The following is a 13944-nucleotide window of genomic DNA, read 5'->3' as shown; positions in this document are numbered from 1 at the left end:
TCCTTTGTTTAGGAGGGTCTAGGCATGGCCGATGATCTGCAAGTCGATACCGCTCTGATATGATTGGCTGTTTGCTCTGTGTGTGCCTCGGCAAAAAGCATGCGTCGGGCGTCTGCGGCAGCGACAGTGCGTGGCTGCCTCGCTCTGCTCTGATCATGCGAACCTGGGCTTCTTGCTCCTCATCCACCACTACTGCCACTTTTTCTTTTGAAGCCTAGGGAGGCAAGATGGCTACCTTTTAGGATTATGCTGCCTAAAATCGAGGGTTTGCCTCTGAGGAGCAAGAAGGTAAGGTGCTGCTTTTTCACGGCTATTGTCTCAGCCCAGACAGAGATGTTGTGACTGGGACCTTGCTGTGTCTGATCGGGTTTTGTTCTTGCTGAATTAACCTGTGTTGTCTTGTGTTTTGCTTTTCTCTCTTCAGGTGAGGTGCAAAGATCTTTCCAAAGCAAGAAAAAGAGACCGAGTCTCCAAGGTAACGGGCGCTCACTTTTCCTTGTCCTTTGGTGCATGCAGCATTTTGAAGATTTTCTCTTTTTTTAAGTCTGGCTTTGGCACCTGCTGCTCTATTCATTGAGGAATGCGGCGTTTGTAATCAGCGTGGAGCTGAGTTTAGGCTGCCCGGCAGGCAGGAGTAAGATGGAGATTTCTATCTGCACTCTGTTCGGTCTGTTTTCTATTGAGCTGAGTGAAGTTAAGAGACAGGAAAGAAGGGCTGTATGAATGAAGCTACCGCTAGCGGCTTCAGAGAAACGCTCACCAGGAAGGAAGCATGCTTCTTTAGAAGTCACGATACAGTGAAGGCTCGATACTATGAAACAGTGCAAGCACTGCAGTTTTGGTTAATCACTCTTTGATGTGTTTAGAGAGCGCTACGGCATACTAGTAACAATTTTTACTTCTTAAGAGTTAAGAAAAACTCTGGGTTGTTTTTTAGATTCATATTTAGCTCACATAGCCTTATTTGAGTCGGATTAGTTTTTTAGATTAATATCTGTAATAACTAAGGCTCTTCTAAATTCACAGGGAAATGTGCTTAATTTCCCGGACCTCGTTAAAAAAAAAAAAAATCACAGTTCACAGATTAAATAACCCATTAAATAACACTTATAATTGAAATAATTGAATAAATGGAAGCTACAATACACAGCACAGCCTACCTTAATGATTAAATGTAAACATAAAACATCCAGCGACGGTGTGAGGCTTCATGTTCCGTCTCAACTACAAAAATACTCACCGTGGTTTTTTTTTTCTACTTATTTAGACAATTTCTCCCATTTTTCTCTCGATTTAGTGTAGTCAATTTGTCTTCGGCTGCTGAGGATCCCTTATTGCATCGAGGAAGGTATATTTCCTGCTCACGCCTCCGACGACCCGTGCGCAGCCCTTATCGGCCCCCTTCTTTTTCACCCATGCTTCTGCACAGGCGCCTCTATCTGCTAATCAGGGTTTTTGCACGGCGTTAGAAGATCCACCCATATAGTCCGGTCATCCCACCCTAGCAGATACGGTAGCAGACACGGTAGAGTCTGCTGCAGGCACTGCCAATTATTCCCGCTAGAGGGCGCCCAGCCGACCGGTGGCAACGCCGAGTTTCGAACCGAGGAGTTCAGAATCTCAGCGCTGGTGTGCTAGCCACCTTGGGCGCCTTCATCCGTGTTTTGACACACCCCCTCTGTGTCCACAGAATTGGTTGGGAGTTTTTGAAACTCAGTTAACTAAATAGTGTTTGTAGCTGCTTTAGACTTTGACATCTTGGACATTTTGACTAACCGATTGCTAACCGAATTGCCGGAGGATTGCTAGGACCGCATCCTGGTGCAAATTAACCAGTGAACGTGAGGCACTTCAATGCTACGCTAATGAAAAATGTTGAATTGCTAAACACAAACATAAATTTTGAATTTCACGGGGGAATTAAGGTGGCACAGCGGTAAAACACGCTAGCACACCAGAGCTGGGATTTCTAACACATGGTTTCGAATCTCATCTCTTCCTTCCAGCTGGCCTGGGCGCCTACATGAACTGGTTAATCTGCATCATAGTGCAGATTAACCAGTAAACGTGGGGCACTTGAATGCTACGCGAATGAAAAATGTTAAATCACTAAATACAAACGTTACATTTTGAATTTCACGGGGCACTCAGGTGGCTCAACGGTAAAACACACTAGCACACCAGAACTGGGATTTCTAACATATTGTTTCGAATCTCAGCTCTGCCATCCGGCTGGGCTGGGCACCTACATAAGCAAAGATTGCCTGTTTTTCACACTGGGTGGGAAGCCGGACCAGGGCTCCTAATAACTGATGCAATTACAACCTCTGCTGGCTGGTTGATGACACCTGTGCAGATTCGAGGAAAAATGCGTTGATCAGGGTGTGACTCTCCGAACACAAAGCTGAGCCGCATATGAACTCACCTTGTGCAGGTGAAAAGATGCAGTCTGCTACTGCACATGTGTCGGAGGGGCGATGATTACATTCAGACAATAATTATATTACCAGGGCTTGAGTTTCTAGCAGTATTAATACTCCGCTCCAGCAGTGACATTGATTTTTATTCTCATCAAATGCTTTATCCTGGAAAAACTGGGTGTAAGGCAGGAATACACTGGACAGGAAACAAATATAGCCAATCATGCCTGGACAATCGTCTTGGGAACCTGGGTTCAAATTTGTTTTATAGTCAGTGTCTGTCTATAGGCTGGTTCTCTTAAGATGTTCCATCCTAAATACAGTGAGCAACAGCAGTTACAAAAACTTTCCCCTCCTACCAGGCCGCTCAGGTGGCGCAGTGGTAAAAACACACGCTGCAACCAGAGCTGGGATCTCGAATACATCGTATCGAATCTCATCTCTGCCCTGCTGGCTGAGGCTGAGTGGCTACATGAACAACGATTGGCCTGTTGTTCAGATGGGCGGGACTAAGCCGGATTTGGGTCTCTCTCTGTCAGACTGGTGCAATTACGACCTCTGCTGGCTGATTAGAGGCGCCTACACAGAGATGAGGAAAGAGTGCTCTTAGGGTGTGTCTCTCCGTACACAACGCTAGGTGGCACAACACTCGTCAATGTGTGGGTGATAAGATGCATACGGCTTGCTGTCCACGTGTTGGAGGGGGCGTGGGTTAGCTTCGATCTCCTCGGTCAGAGCAGGGATCGGCATAGGCAAAGAGGAAGCATGATGCGATCGGGCAATTGGACGCACTAAACAGGGAGAAAAAGGGGAGAAAATGCATTAAAAAAAAAAAAATCCCATTTTAATTAGGATGAGACCAAAATGATTAGACCCTACTTTTTTTAAGTAATAGATTTTGTATACAGGGTGTCCCTAAAGTCTGGACACATAGGAAATATCACTAACTGTAACTAACTATATGTTTACTAAAATACACACACGTACATATTGCATCACAGATAGTGGAAAACACATTGAAGATGTTATTGATTAATATTCTAATAAAATGTTGTTAAACATTTTATTGAAATATATTGAAAATATTTATTTTGACTATGTGTCCAGACTTTAGGGACACCCTGTGGTATTAGATTATGTATAGTCAGTGAGATTCAGATGCAGTGATGTTTAGTTTCTCCTCTGTTTAGCTTGGACCCTCCTCCTGCGCTCTGACTTTCCCTGGTGATGCTTCCTATGGGAGGCTTCTCTGAATGTTGTATGCACTACATGCCCGGTTGCTAGGGATCTGTGCCGGGGGGTTTGTGTATTTTGTTTGTAAGTGAGTTGAGCGAGTGTGGGGAATTGAACTGGGTTGGTTTTTTTAAACTGAAACGAAGTAAAAGTCAAGTGTGACTGGCTGGGTTTCAGACCCAAGAGCGAAAAAGAGAGCCATTAATGATGTGTGACGTGATAACAATGAGCAATTCTTACACTTTAAGTGTGCGGGCTCTCTTCCAACATCAGCGGTAATCAGATAACTTTTAAATGCAATCCATGTCTCATCAGTTTTCAAAGGTTAGAAATGATTCAACTTTTCTTTCAATTCTTCTTCTTTCCTACAAGGCATTAAATAGGTTAGCACCTACTTATCTTTAATCTGCTACATCCATACAGACCTGCTCTGGCTCTTTGCTCTTTGGATTCTCATCCTTTTTGCCGTCATTTTAAATTGTACTAATTTGGTAAGAGAGCACTTAGCATTTCTGCTCCCAGGTTGTGTACTACTCTTCCTCATCAAATCAGGAACTCAGAGGTGATTGATATATTTAAATACGAACTCAAAACTTTAATGCGCTAGCCCATCACTGCTAAGATCTTAAGCTCTCAAGTTCGAGATGAGTTCTTTGATCTGGCTACTTAAAGTTGCTGGATAAAGTGGGGAGCGATGCGTGACTCTGCTTGTGCAGGTGAAAAGAAGCATTTGGCTACTATCCACGTGTTGGTGGGGGTGTGTGGTAAATACGACCCTCCTCGGTCAGGGTAGGGGTCTGCAGAACTGAGCAGTGATAAATCAAAAATAAAAACAATCATAAAAACAACTCGATTAGGAGATAAAGGGAAAATGCACAAATCAATAAAAAACCCTTTTATATATATATATATATATATATATATACAGTGTATCACAAAAGTGAGTACACCCCTCACATTTCTGCAAATATTTTATTATATCTTTTCATGGGACAACACTATAGAAATAAAACTTGGATATAACTTAGAGTAGTCAGTGTACAACTTGTATAGCAGTGTAGATTTACTGTCTTCTGAAAATAACTCAACACACAGCCATTAATGTCTAAATGGCTGGCAACATAAGTGAGTACACCCCACAGTGAACATGTCCAAATTGTGCCCAAAGTGTCAATATTTTGTGTGACCACCATTATTATCCAGCACTGCCTTAACCCTCCTGGGCATGGAATTCACCAGAGCTGCACAGGTTGCTACTGGAATCCTCTTCCACTCCTCCATGATGACATCACGGAGCTGGTGGATGTTAGACACCTTGAACTCCTCCACCTTCCACTTGAGGATGCGCCACAGGTGCTCAATTGGGTTTAGTCCATCACTTTTACCTTCAGCTTCCTCAGCAAGGCAGTTGTCATCTTGGAGGTTGTGTTTGGGGTCGTTATCCTGTTGGAAAACTGCCATGAGGCCCAGTTTTCGAAGGGAGGGGATCATGCTCTGTTTCAGAATGTCACAGTACATGTTGGAATTCATGGTTCCCTCAATGAACTGCAGCTCCCCAGTGCCAGCAACACTCATGCAGCCCAACACCATGATGCTACCACCACCATGCTTGACTGTAGGCAAGATACAGTTGTCTTGGTGCTTCTCACCAGGGCGCCGCCACACATGCTGGACACCATCTGAGCCAAACAAGTTTATCTTGGTCTCGTCAGACCACAGGGCATTCCAGTAATCCATGTTCTTGGACTGCTTGTCTTCAGCAAACTGTTTGCGGGCTTTCTTGTGCGTCAGCTTCCTTCTGGGATGACGACCATGCAGACCGAGTTGATGCAGTGTGCGGCGTATGGTCTGAGCACTGACAGGCTGACCTCCCACGTCTTCAACCTCTGCAGCAATGCTGGCAGCACTCATGTGTCTATTTTTTAAAGCCAACCTCTGGATATGACGCCGAACACGTGGACTCAACTTCTTTGGTCGACCATGGCGAAGCCTGTTCCGAGTGGAACCTGTCCTGGAAAACCGATGTATGACCTTGGCCACCATGCTGTAGCTCAGTTTCAGGGTGTTAGCAATCTTCTTATAGCCCAGGCCATCTTTGTGGAGAGCAACAATTCTATTTCTCACATCCTCAGAGAGTTCTTTGCCATGAGGTGCCATGTTGAATATCCAGTGGCCAGTATGAGAGAATTGTACCCAAAACACCAAATTTAACAGCCCTGCTCCCCATTTACACCTGGGACCTTGACACATGACACCAGGGAGGGACAACAACACATTTGGGCACAATTTGGACATGTTCACTGTGGGGTGTACTCACTTATGTTGCCAGCTATTTAGACATTAATGGCTGTGTGTTGAGTTATTTTCAGAAGACAGTAAATCTACACTGCTATACAAGCTGTACACTGACTACTCTAAGTTATATCCAAGTTTCATGTCTATAGTGTTGTCCCATGAAAAGATATAATGAAATATTTGCAGAAATGTGAGGGGTGTACTCACTTTTGTGATACACTGTATATACACACTCAATTTTTGTCTTCCGCTACTGAGGGATACCAGATTGCATCCGAGAAGAGCATGTTGCTGTACACGCCTCTTCCGACACATGCACAGCCTTTGTGCATTCTGCACAGGCGTCTCTTCCTCCAATCAGGGTCCTTACACAACTTATGAAGACCCACCCACCCACACATAGTCCGGCCCCCACCCTGCAGATACGGTGGCCAATTAGTATCTGCTGCAGGCACTGGCAATCATGCCCGCCAGATGGTTTCGAACCGAGGAGTTCAGAATCTCGGCACAGGTGTGCTAGCGGAATATCCCGCTGCGCCACCTGGGGGCCCTAAAAATCCTTATTTTAATTCATGCTGTTTTGAATTGTATGTGTTATTTTTATTCTTGTCTGTTAATTAAACGTTTACATATTTGTGTCTTGGTTTCATGTTTTATTGATCTTATTGCATTTTTTTATTTTATTTTTATGGGCAGCAATATACCCACCTCGACTGCAATCAGGGAGCCCCAGCAGCGGAAGACAAATTAACTATGCTAAAATTGTGAGAAAATGAGAGAAAATGCATAAATAAAATATTAAAAATAATAATAATATGACCTTTAATCTGTGCAATTCCATTGAAAAACAAAATTGAATAATTTAGTGAGAAAAAATTAAAATCTATAATAATGTGGCTGCATAAGTGTGCACATCCTCTCATAATTGGAGATGTGGCTGTGTTCAAAATTAAGCAATCACATTCAGGTTTACGTTAAATAGTATTCAGTGACGTGCCATTAATTGAAGTGACTCTGATTTCCCCCAATATAAAATTGAGCTCCTTTAGTTGAATTTTCCTGACATTTACTTAGTTGCATCTTACAGCAAAAGTTGTGGTCTTCATTGAAAGATACCTGTCAGAGGAAGGGTACAAATTTAAGGCATTACATATACCATAGAAGATATACACAGTACAGACGATCATCAACAAGTGATAAAATATGTGGACAAAGATTGCTAAGTCAAGATGTACCTTCAACAAAGGTGCTTCAACTCAGTATTAGTTTAAGGGGTTATCCACCACATTACTGTAAGTTTTTATCTCCTACTTAAGATGAAAACGGTTCTGAAATGATTTAGCTTGGTCTCATTGTTTTACATCACAAAAAGCTGGCATTGTAACGGGTGTGTAGATGTTTTATATCCACTAGATATTCAGCAGGATGTGCAAAGCAGATGTGAGTTTTTTGGGCAGAATGAAGAGACCATACTGAGGGGTCATCCAAAGTTAAAATGTTTTTCAGCTTTCTTTGATCTATGTTTCTGTTTAATAGTTTCCCACAAGAAGAAGAAAAGGAACCTTGACAAATGCAAATGCATACCACAAAACTACTACTACAAATAATACTGTTTCATGTGACAGGAAATGATCACACAGTTGCATTGATTGATTCTTATTCTAGCCAGTAATGTTGGTCTTAATCAAATACATTTTTTGTTTCCCAATATTGTTTATTATATTCAGTCAACACTACTCCTGCTAAATTTCCTCTGTTTGTTATTAATATTAATACTGTGTGTTAAGCCACATTATTAGATTAAAACTTTTAATAACCACCTCTAATTTACATTGTTTATGTTTATTTATTGTTTATTTAAATTGCAAGCAACAGTAAAACATGCATTGTGTTACTGCCTTGGATGAGACCTTGGTTTAAAATATCTCAAAATAAGAAATGAGTGCAGTGCAATAAATATACTAACAAAAGAGTATTGCTGTATCAAACTGATCAGTGGTAGGCCGCTCAGGTGGCACAGTGGTAAAATACGCTAGCACACCAGAGCTGGGATTTCGAAGGCATCATATCGAATCTTAGCTCAGGGTGTGTCTCCGTGCACAAAGCTGATCCGCAAAATGAACTCGCTTCATGCAGGTAAAAAGATGCAGTTGCGAAGCTCCTCAGTCAGCAGTGGAGGGTAATTTTGTATCTCCAATTCAGTAACTTGCATGTCTTCGGACTGTGGAGAAGATATACCTGTTAATAATGGACAATGGTAGTTTACTGGTTAAGGTACTGGACTAGTTATCAGAAGGTTCTTGGTTCCAAGCCCAACCACTGCCAATTTGCTATTGTTGGGCCCATGAGCAAGGAAAGCCCGTAATCCTCAATTGCTTGCTTTGTATTCAGTCACTATAGGAAGCCGCTTTGGATAAAAGCATCAGCTAAATGCCATAAATGTAAATGTTTGAAAAGTTGACCTTGCTTGACAGGGTTTCTCATCATTAGTTTTTGACTCTCACTGCCTTGCAGTGTTTCACATGTTTTCTATTATCAACACACCTGATTTTGCTTATGAGCTGATGATCTAAGGATCTGATGTATTGAGAGCAGGGAAAATGTAAAACTATGCAAAGTAGTTTTTTGGTTATACTCCTAAGAAAGATTGAAGAAGCCGCCTTCACAGCTTTACAGCATTATTACTGTTGCATATTAGCTCTTAATATCAAAAGTAGAGATGAGAATAGGCTTTTTCATTTTTTTGTTGCAATTAGAAGACTAGTGATGACTTTCTAGTAACTTTGTAATGGTTTGTTTAATCTTGATCTGTGTCAGAAATAAAAAAGATACTTAGTTTATAACAAAACATCAGCAGTGTACCAACGAAGAACAGGTTATAAAAAGTTTTCTTCCATTAAGTGAACTCATCTTAAAAAATGAACCTGCACTCTTACAGGACACAAATTCCACACTTCCGTACACTCATAAGCATGATAATTGGATGGTGGACCATTTGTAGTACTGCAATGACACTAACATGGTAATGTCAGAGTAGTGTGTGTTGTACTGGTATGAATGAATCAGGTGCAGCAGTGTTCTTGGGATTTACAAATCATATAAACCTGATGCACTCACACCAATACAACACACACACTATAATGTTATTATCATGGGCAACCTGTTTAGCTTCATAATGACTATGAAAAGTAGTTTTGTGTGGTCGCTGATGTCGCAGTTTTGAACTTCCCTCTTTGGACACAGCCAGTTATTAAAAGTCTTACTATGCATTACTTTACTCAGTAAGCACAGGCTTATGAGGGTTTGAATCTCAGCGCCCAGCCAGGCGTATACACAGACAAGATTGGCTATGTTTGGGGATGGGAGGAGATTGGATTGGTGCACTGTCCAGGGTATTCCTGCCTTGCGCCCCATATTTACCATGTTGACCTAAAGCAACCCAGACCAGAATAAAGCGCTTGAAAAAATGAAATGAGGCAACCTACCACCACAAAATGCACTCTACATTACTAATAAGTATTGCATTAAAGGTTAATTAATTAACTAATGTCTAATTTGTGCACTACCAATGGTATACTTACACAGTATATAGCACATACAGTACAATGCGGTTTGAAACACAGCCCATCAGTGCTGGGAGGAGTATAAAATTCCAACCAGACATATACAGCTGACAGATCTGTGATCAGAAAGTGTCCACTGATAAAATACTAGACAAATATTAACACACACACACACACTACCATGTCATTACCATAGGCAACCTGTTTAGTGTGGCTGCTTTTTTTTATTTTTTATTTTTTTTATTTCTGGGTAAAACATTAGAGAAGCTAATAGCTAGGCTTTTCCATTTTTTTAAGCAGTAACGGTTGCAGGGTCTCCCAAGTTATTGCCTCAGTATCATTTTGGTGCTTGTTGTCAGTTGCATCATTCCCCTGTTGTGGCATAAGAAATGATGAGATTATTTGAAACATACACATTATACACCTAAAATAAAATAAAAAACATGCTGATGCAGTATATGATTTTGTCTTTGAAATAGTGCCGGCATCCTGAAACCATGAATGTTTACAATTTTAAATCCCATAAGCATTTAGTAATTTTTATTTATGTCCTTTCTATTTTATGTCCAATTTTTACCCAATTGCGTTATGCTTCCTCTCCACTGGAGCTGACCCCTGCCCCAATTAAAGAGAGCGAGACTGCCACACGCCCCCTCCGACACGTGCAATAGCCGACTGCATCTTTTTACCTGCATGAGGCGAGTTCATATGCGGATCAGCTTTGTGCACACACCCTAATCAGCATTATTCCTCGACCTCCAGCAGAGGTCGTAATTCGCTCAGTTATGAGGAGTCCCTATCCGGTTTATCCTACGCTATGAACAACAGCCAATCGTTGATCATGTAGTCGCCCAGCCCAACTGGATGGCAGAGCTGATATTCGATACGATGTATTCGAACAACCAGCGTGTTTTACCGCTGTGCCACCTGAGTGGCCCTGTTTATGTGCTTTTGAGAAAATACCACTTTGGGCTTTACTTTTTTTTTTTTACAAACCTCTACAGTAAACAATTAGAAATTATGAACATGATGTCAAAACAGTTGAGTTACATTCATTGTTTTGTGCAGCGTGACCAAATTGGGAGGAAATTGGCCTTAATGATAAACAATTCCACTCTACCTGCAAGTACATGTATTTAGAATCCAGTAATGTCAAATTAATTTGCATTGCACTTTTCACAGTGGACGCTGTCAAAATAACTGGTCCAAAAAGCTCTAATGAGTAAGCACTCAGTGAGCGAATGACGTCAGTCAGGAAGGATGTCCATTTGCCAGATGAACAAATTACTGAAATGCCCTTAAACTAAATTAGTAATCAATGTTCCTCTCATAACACAACCATGACGCACTAGACTAGTGTGCCCTTAAAATGTGATTTATTTTTGCAAGCTTAACACCTTTCTGTTGCACAGATCTACATTTTACAGTTTTACCTATTTATGAACTACAGTCCAGCTACATTAATCATTTTGATGTTCTTACATTCAAGTTAAGCTTAAATTTAAATTCATAACACTTGTTCAAACATGCTTCAAAGAGCTTTTCCACCGCTTGTGCTGGTACTTCCCTGAGACAGAAGAAGTTGCTTATGCAGCAGCTAATAGATTCCTCTTCTGACCTTCCCCTCTTTAGACACAGCCAGTTTTACTATGCAAGTTTTACTATGTATTACTAAACTCTATAAAAATTCTATATAAATTAGATTTATATAGAACAGTAAGCAAAGGTGTATGGGTGGTTTAGCAGTGTATTATGCTAGCCCACCACTGCTAAGATCTGGGGTTTGAATCTTAGCAATGCTGTGTGTTGTGATGGTTGAAACCCTGCGATAGATTGGTGCCCTGTCCAGGGTATCCCTGCCTTGTGCCCCATGTTAACCAGGTGAACCAGATTTACTGCTACCCTGACCAGGATAAAGTGCTTGATGAAAATTAAATCAGGCAGCCAACCACCACAAAATGCACCCTACATTACTAATAAGTATTTAATTGAAAGTGCACTAATGTCTAATACATAACTGCAGGGCAGTTATAGCCTAGTGGTTAAGGTACTGAACTAGTAATCAAAAGGCCACTGCCATGTTGCTGCTGTTGGGCCCTTGAGCACGGCTCTTAACCCCCAATTGCTCAGACTGTATACTGTAACACTACTGTAAGTCGCTTTGGATAAAGGTGTCTGCTAAATGCTGAAAATTTTAATGTAATACATGCACTACCAATGGTACACTTACACAGTATATAGCACATCCAGTGAGGTTTGGAACACAGCCCAAAAATTACACGCATGTGCAGAGTAAACTATACTGTGTCCACCTGTTATTATTATGAAGATAAGCTCTTATGGCTAAAGCTTACCTGATATTCGAGCTGTAAAGTATATAGTCGTGTTTCTTGAGTGTGAGGAAGACATTAATTGCAAGGCATAAACTGCACAGTTGCTAGAACATTAGACGAAATCTCTGTATAAGTGCTAAACTTAAAAATCAGGCCATGCAGTCTAATTAAATACATGTTTAAGGAACTGACAGCTGTGTGTTAAGTTCAAGTGTTAAGATTATGAAAGTATGAACACTAGAAATTAACCAGGGTACCAGGTAACCTGGTGTTTTTTAACACCTCTGAAATAACTGAATAATATAGTAAACCCATTTCTAAAACACTAAGGAACATACTAATCCCAGACCTTCCAGGTACAATGGATTTTGTTGTGTTAACACTTTAAACAAAGTGTGTTTAAGTGTGTTTATTACATGTATCTTAATAGAAATATAAAGGCAATGATTGTAGAGTTAGTAGACACGTATGGATGTGATAATGGAAGAGGAGGTGTCATGGCAAAACACAATAAGATAAAAAAAGGCCAGCAAGTAAAAGCAGATGTGAAATGTTTTGGGGGCAGAGAGTTCCATTTTAGGGATTGACATTACTTATAACATCATGAGTCATTGTGTTTACAAAGCCTTACAGAGTATTTGGCTTCAGAAATGAGACATATTTTGTCTCAGGTTGTATATTCCAACTATATCAATGTTTACATGTCTTTAAAGGCAATGATACAAGGTTCTCTCAAAAGCACTAGTCATACCCTTGAAGCTTAGTTTAGTCCTTTATAAAGTAATGAAAAAAGATGACAGAACATACATGGTGTTTTTGTCTGGCTGTCTTCTTAATACTTAAGTCAACAAATAAAGGAAAATTGGTTAGAATCACTACTGTGACACCAACAGTCCCTTGGATTTGGTTGCAGAGGGCAGTAGATCTGACTAAAGACAAGTCACTTAATTAAGAGTTGCAGGAAAAGACTGGGTTTTGTTTGGTTGTTTTTTTTTTTTTATCATTCTGCTCTCCACATCATACTTGGCATAGTTTTCACACTTCTTGATGCAACCCTACTATTTTATCCAGACTTGGGACCCACTGACAAATGCACCTATCAGCGACTAGGCTGTTTCAGCCACCCCCCACCTGCCGATAGCACTACTGATATTCGAACCCCATATCCCTGGATCTCGGCGATAGCGTAACTCTATCACTGCTCCACCTGAGCTTCCATAGTTGCAGGAAAAGAAGTGACATACTAAAGAAACAAATCCTTGCTTGCAAAACATCCATTAATAGACTCCCCATTAAAGTGGCAGAAAGTCGGGCGGACTGATGAGACTAAAGTGAATCTTTTCAGCTTGACTTCTAAGCAGCATGTATTGTCTAGATTTATTTAGGTACATCAGCCAGATCAGAAGTAGTGATTTCTAGGAAAACAAATGGTGCAAACTACAGAGACATCTTTAATTTAAAAAAGATTGTTTTTCTTTTAGCAAGACAGTGATTCAATGAACACTGTCAAAGAACTCTAATTTAAAATGAATCACATTGATGTCATTGAGTTCTAATGTTAGCCTCACTGAATGACACCTCAGAATAGCTGTACACCTCCTCTCCTCGACTAGCCTGGTAGAATTGGATGAATTTCACAAAGTGGAATGAGCCAGATATGCTCAATCATGTTCTGCAATATTAAAAACCTATCCAACAAGTCTACTAGCTACCAAAGGTGGCTCAACCACAGGCACTAGTGCTACATTTGAGTTGAAAAAGAGTGCTACTTGCTCCTAAAGCTCCTAGCTACTAGCCAAATTGAAACAAATCACATGTGATAATAACAAACCCCTTGTTTAGAAAAGTTGGGACATTTGTGAATAGCAGTACTAAAAAGAATCTGATTTGTTAATTCTCACTCACTCACGCACTCACTCACTCAATTTCTTAACCGCTTATCCAGTTAGGGTCGCAGGGGGGTGCTGGAGCCTATCCCAGCTTTTCAATGGATGCAAGGCACACAGTAAGACCCTGGAAGGGGCGCCAGTCCATCGCAGGGCAGACACATACACACACACACCCATTCACCTATAGGGCGAAGTGTCTCCAATTAACCTG

At 41.0% G+C, this 13944-nt stretch overlaps 1 protein-coding gene across 1 annotated transcript in view; it reads left to right on the top strand.

The window, feature by feature from the left end:
- Window positions 1–13944, top strand: part of tet1 (tet methylcytosine dioxygenase 1) — a 63250-nt gene that overhangs the window by 31333 nt on the left and 17973 nt on the right. Inside the window, 1 exon segment of the mRNA XM_062996084.1 lies at window positions 425–475. Coding sequence (XP_062852154.1) covers window positions 425–475 — 51 coding nt within the window.

This window comes from Trichomycterus rosablanca, chromosome 5 (genome assembly GCF_030014385.1).
Source record: "Trichomycterus rosablanca isolate fTriRos1 chromosome 5, fTriRos1.hap1, whole genome shotgun sequence".
NCBI lineage: Eukaryota > Metazoa > Chordata > Actinopteri > Siluriformes > Trichomycteridae > Trichomycterus > Trichomycterus rosablanca.
Note: the sequence above shows the minus strand (reverse complement) of the source record. Positions and strands in the feature narration are given on the sequence as shown.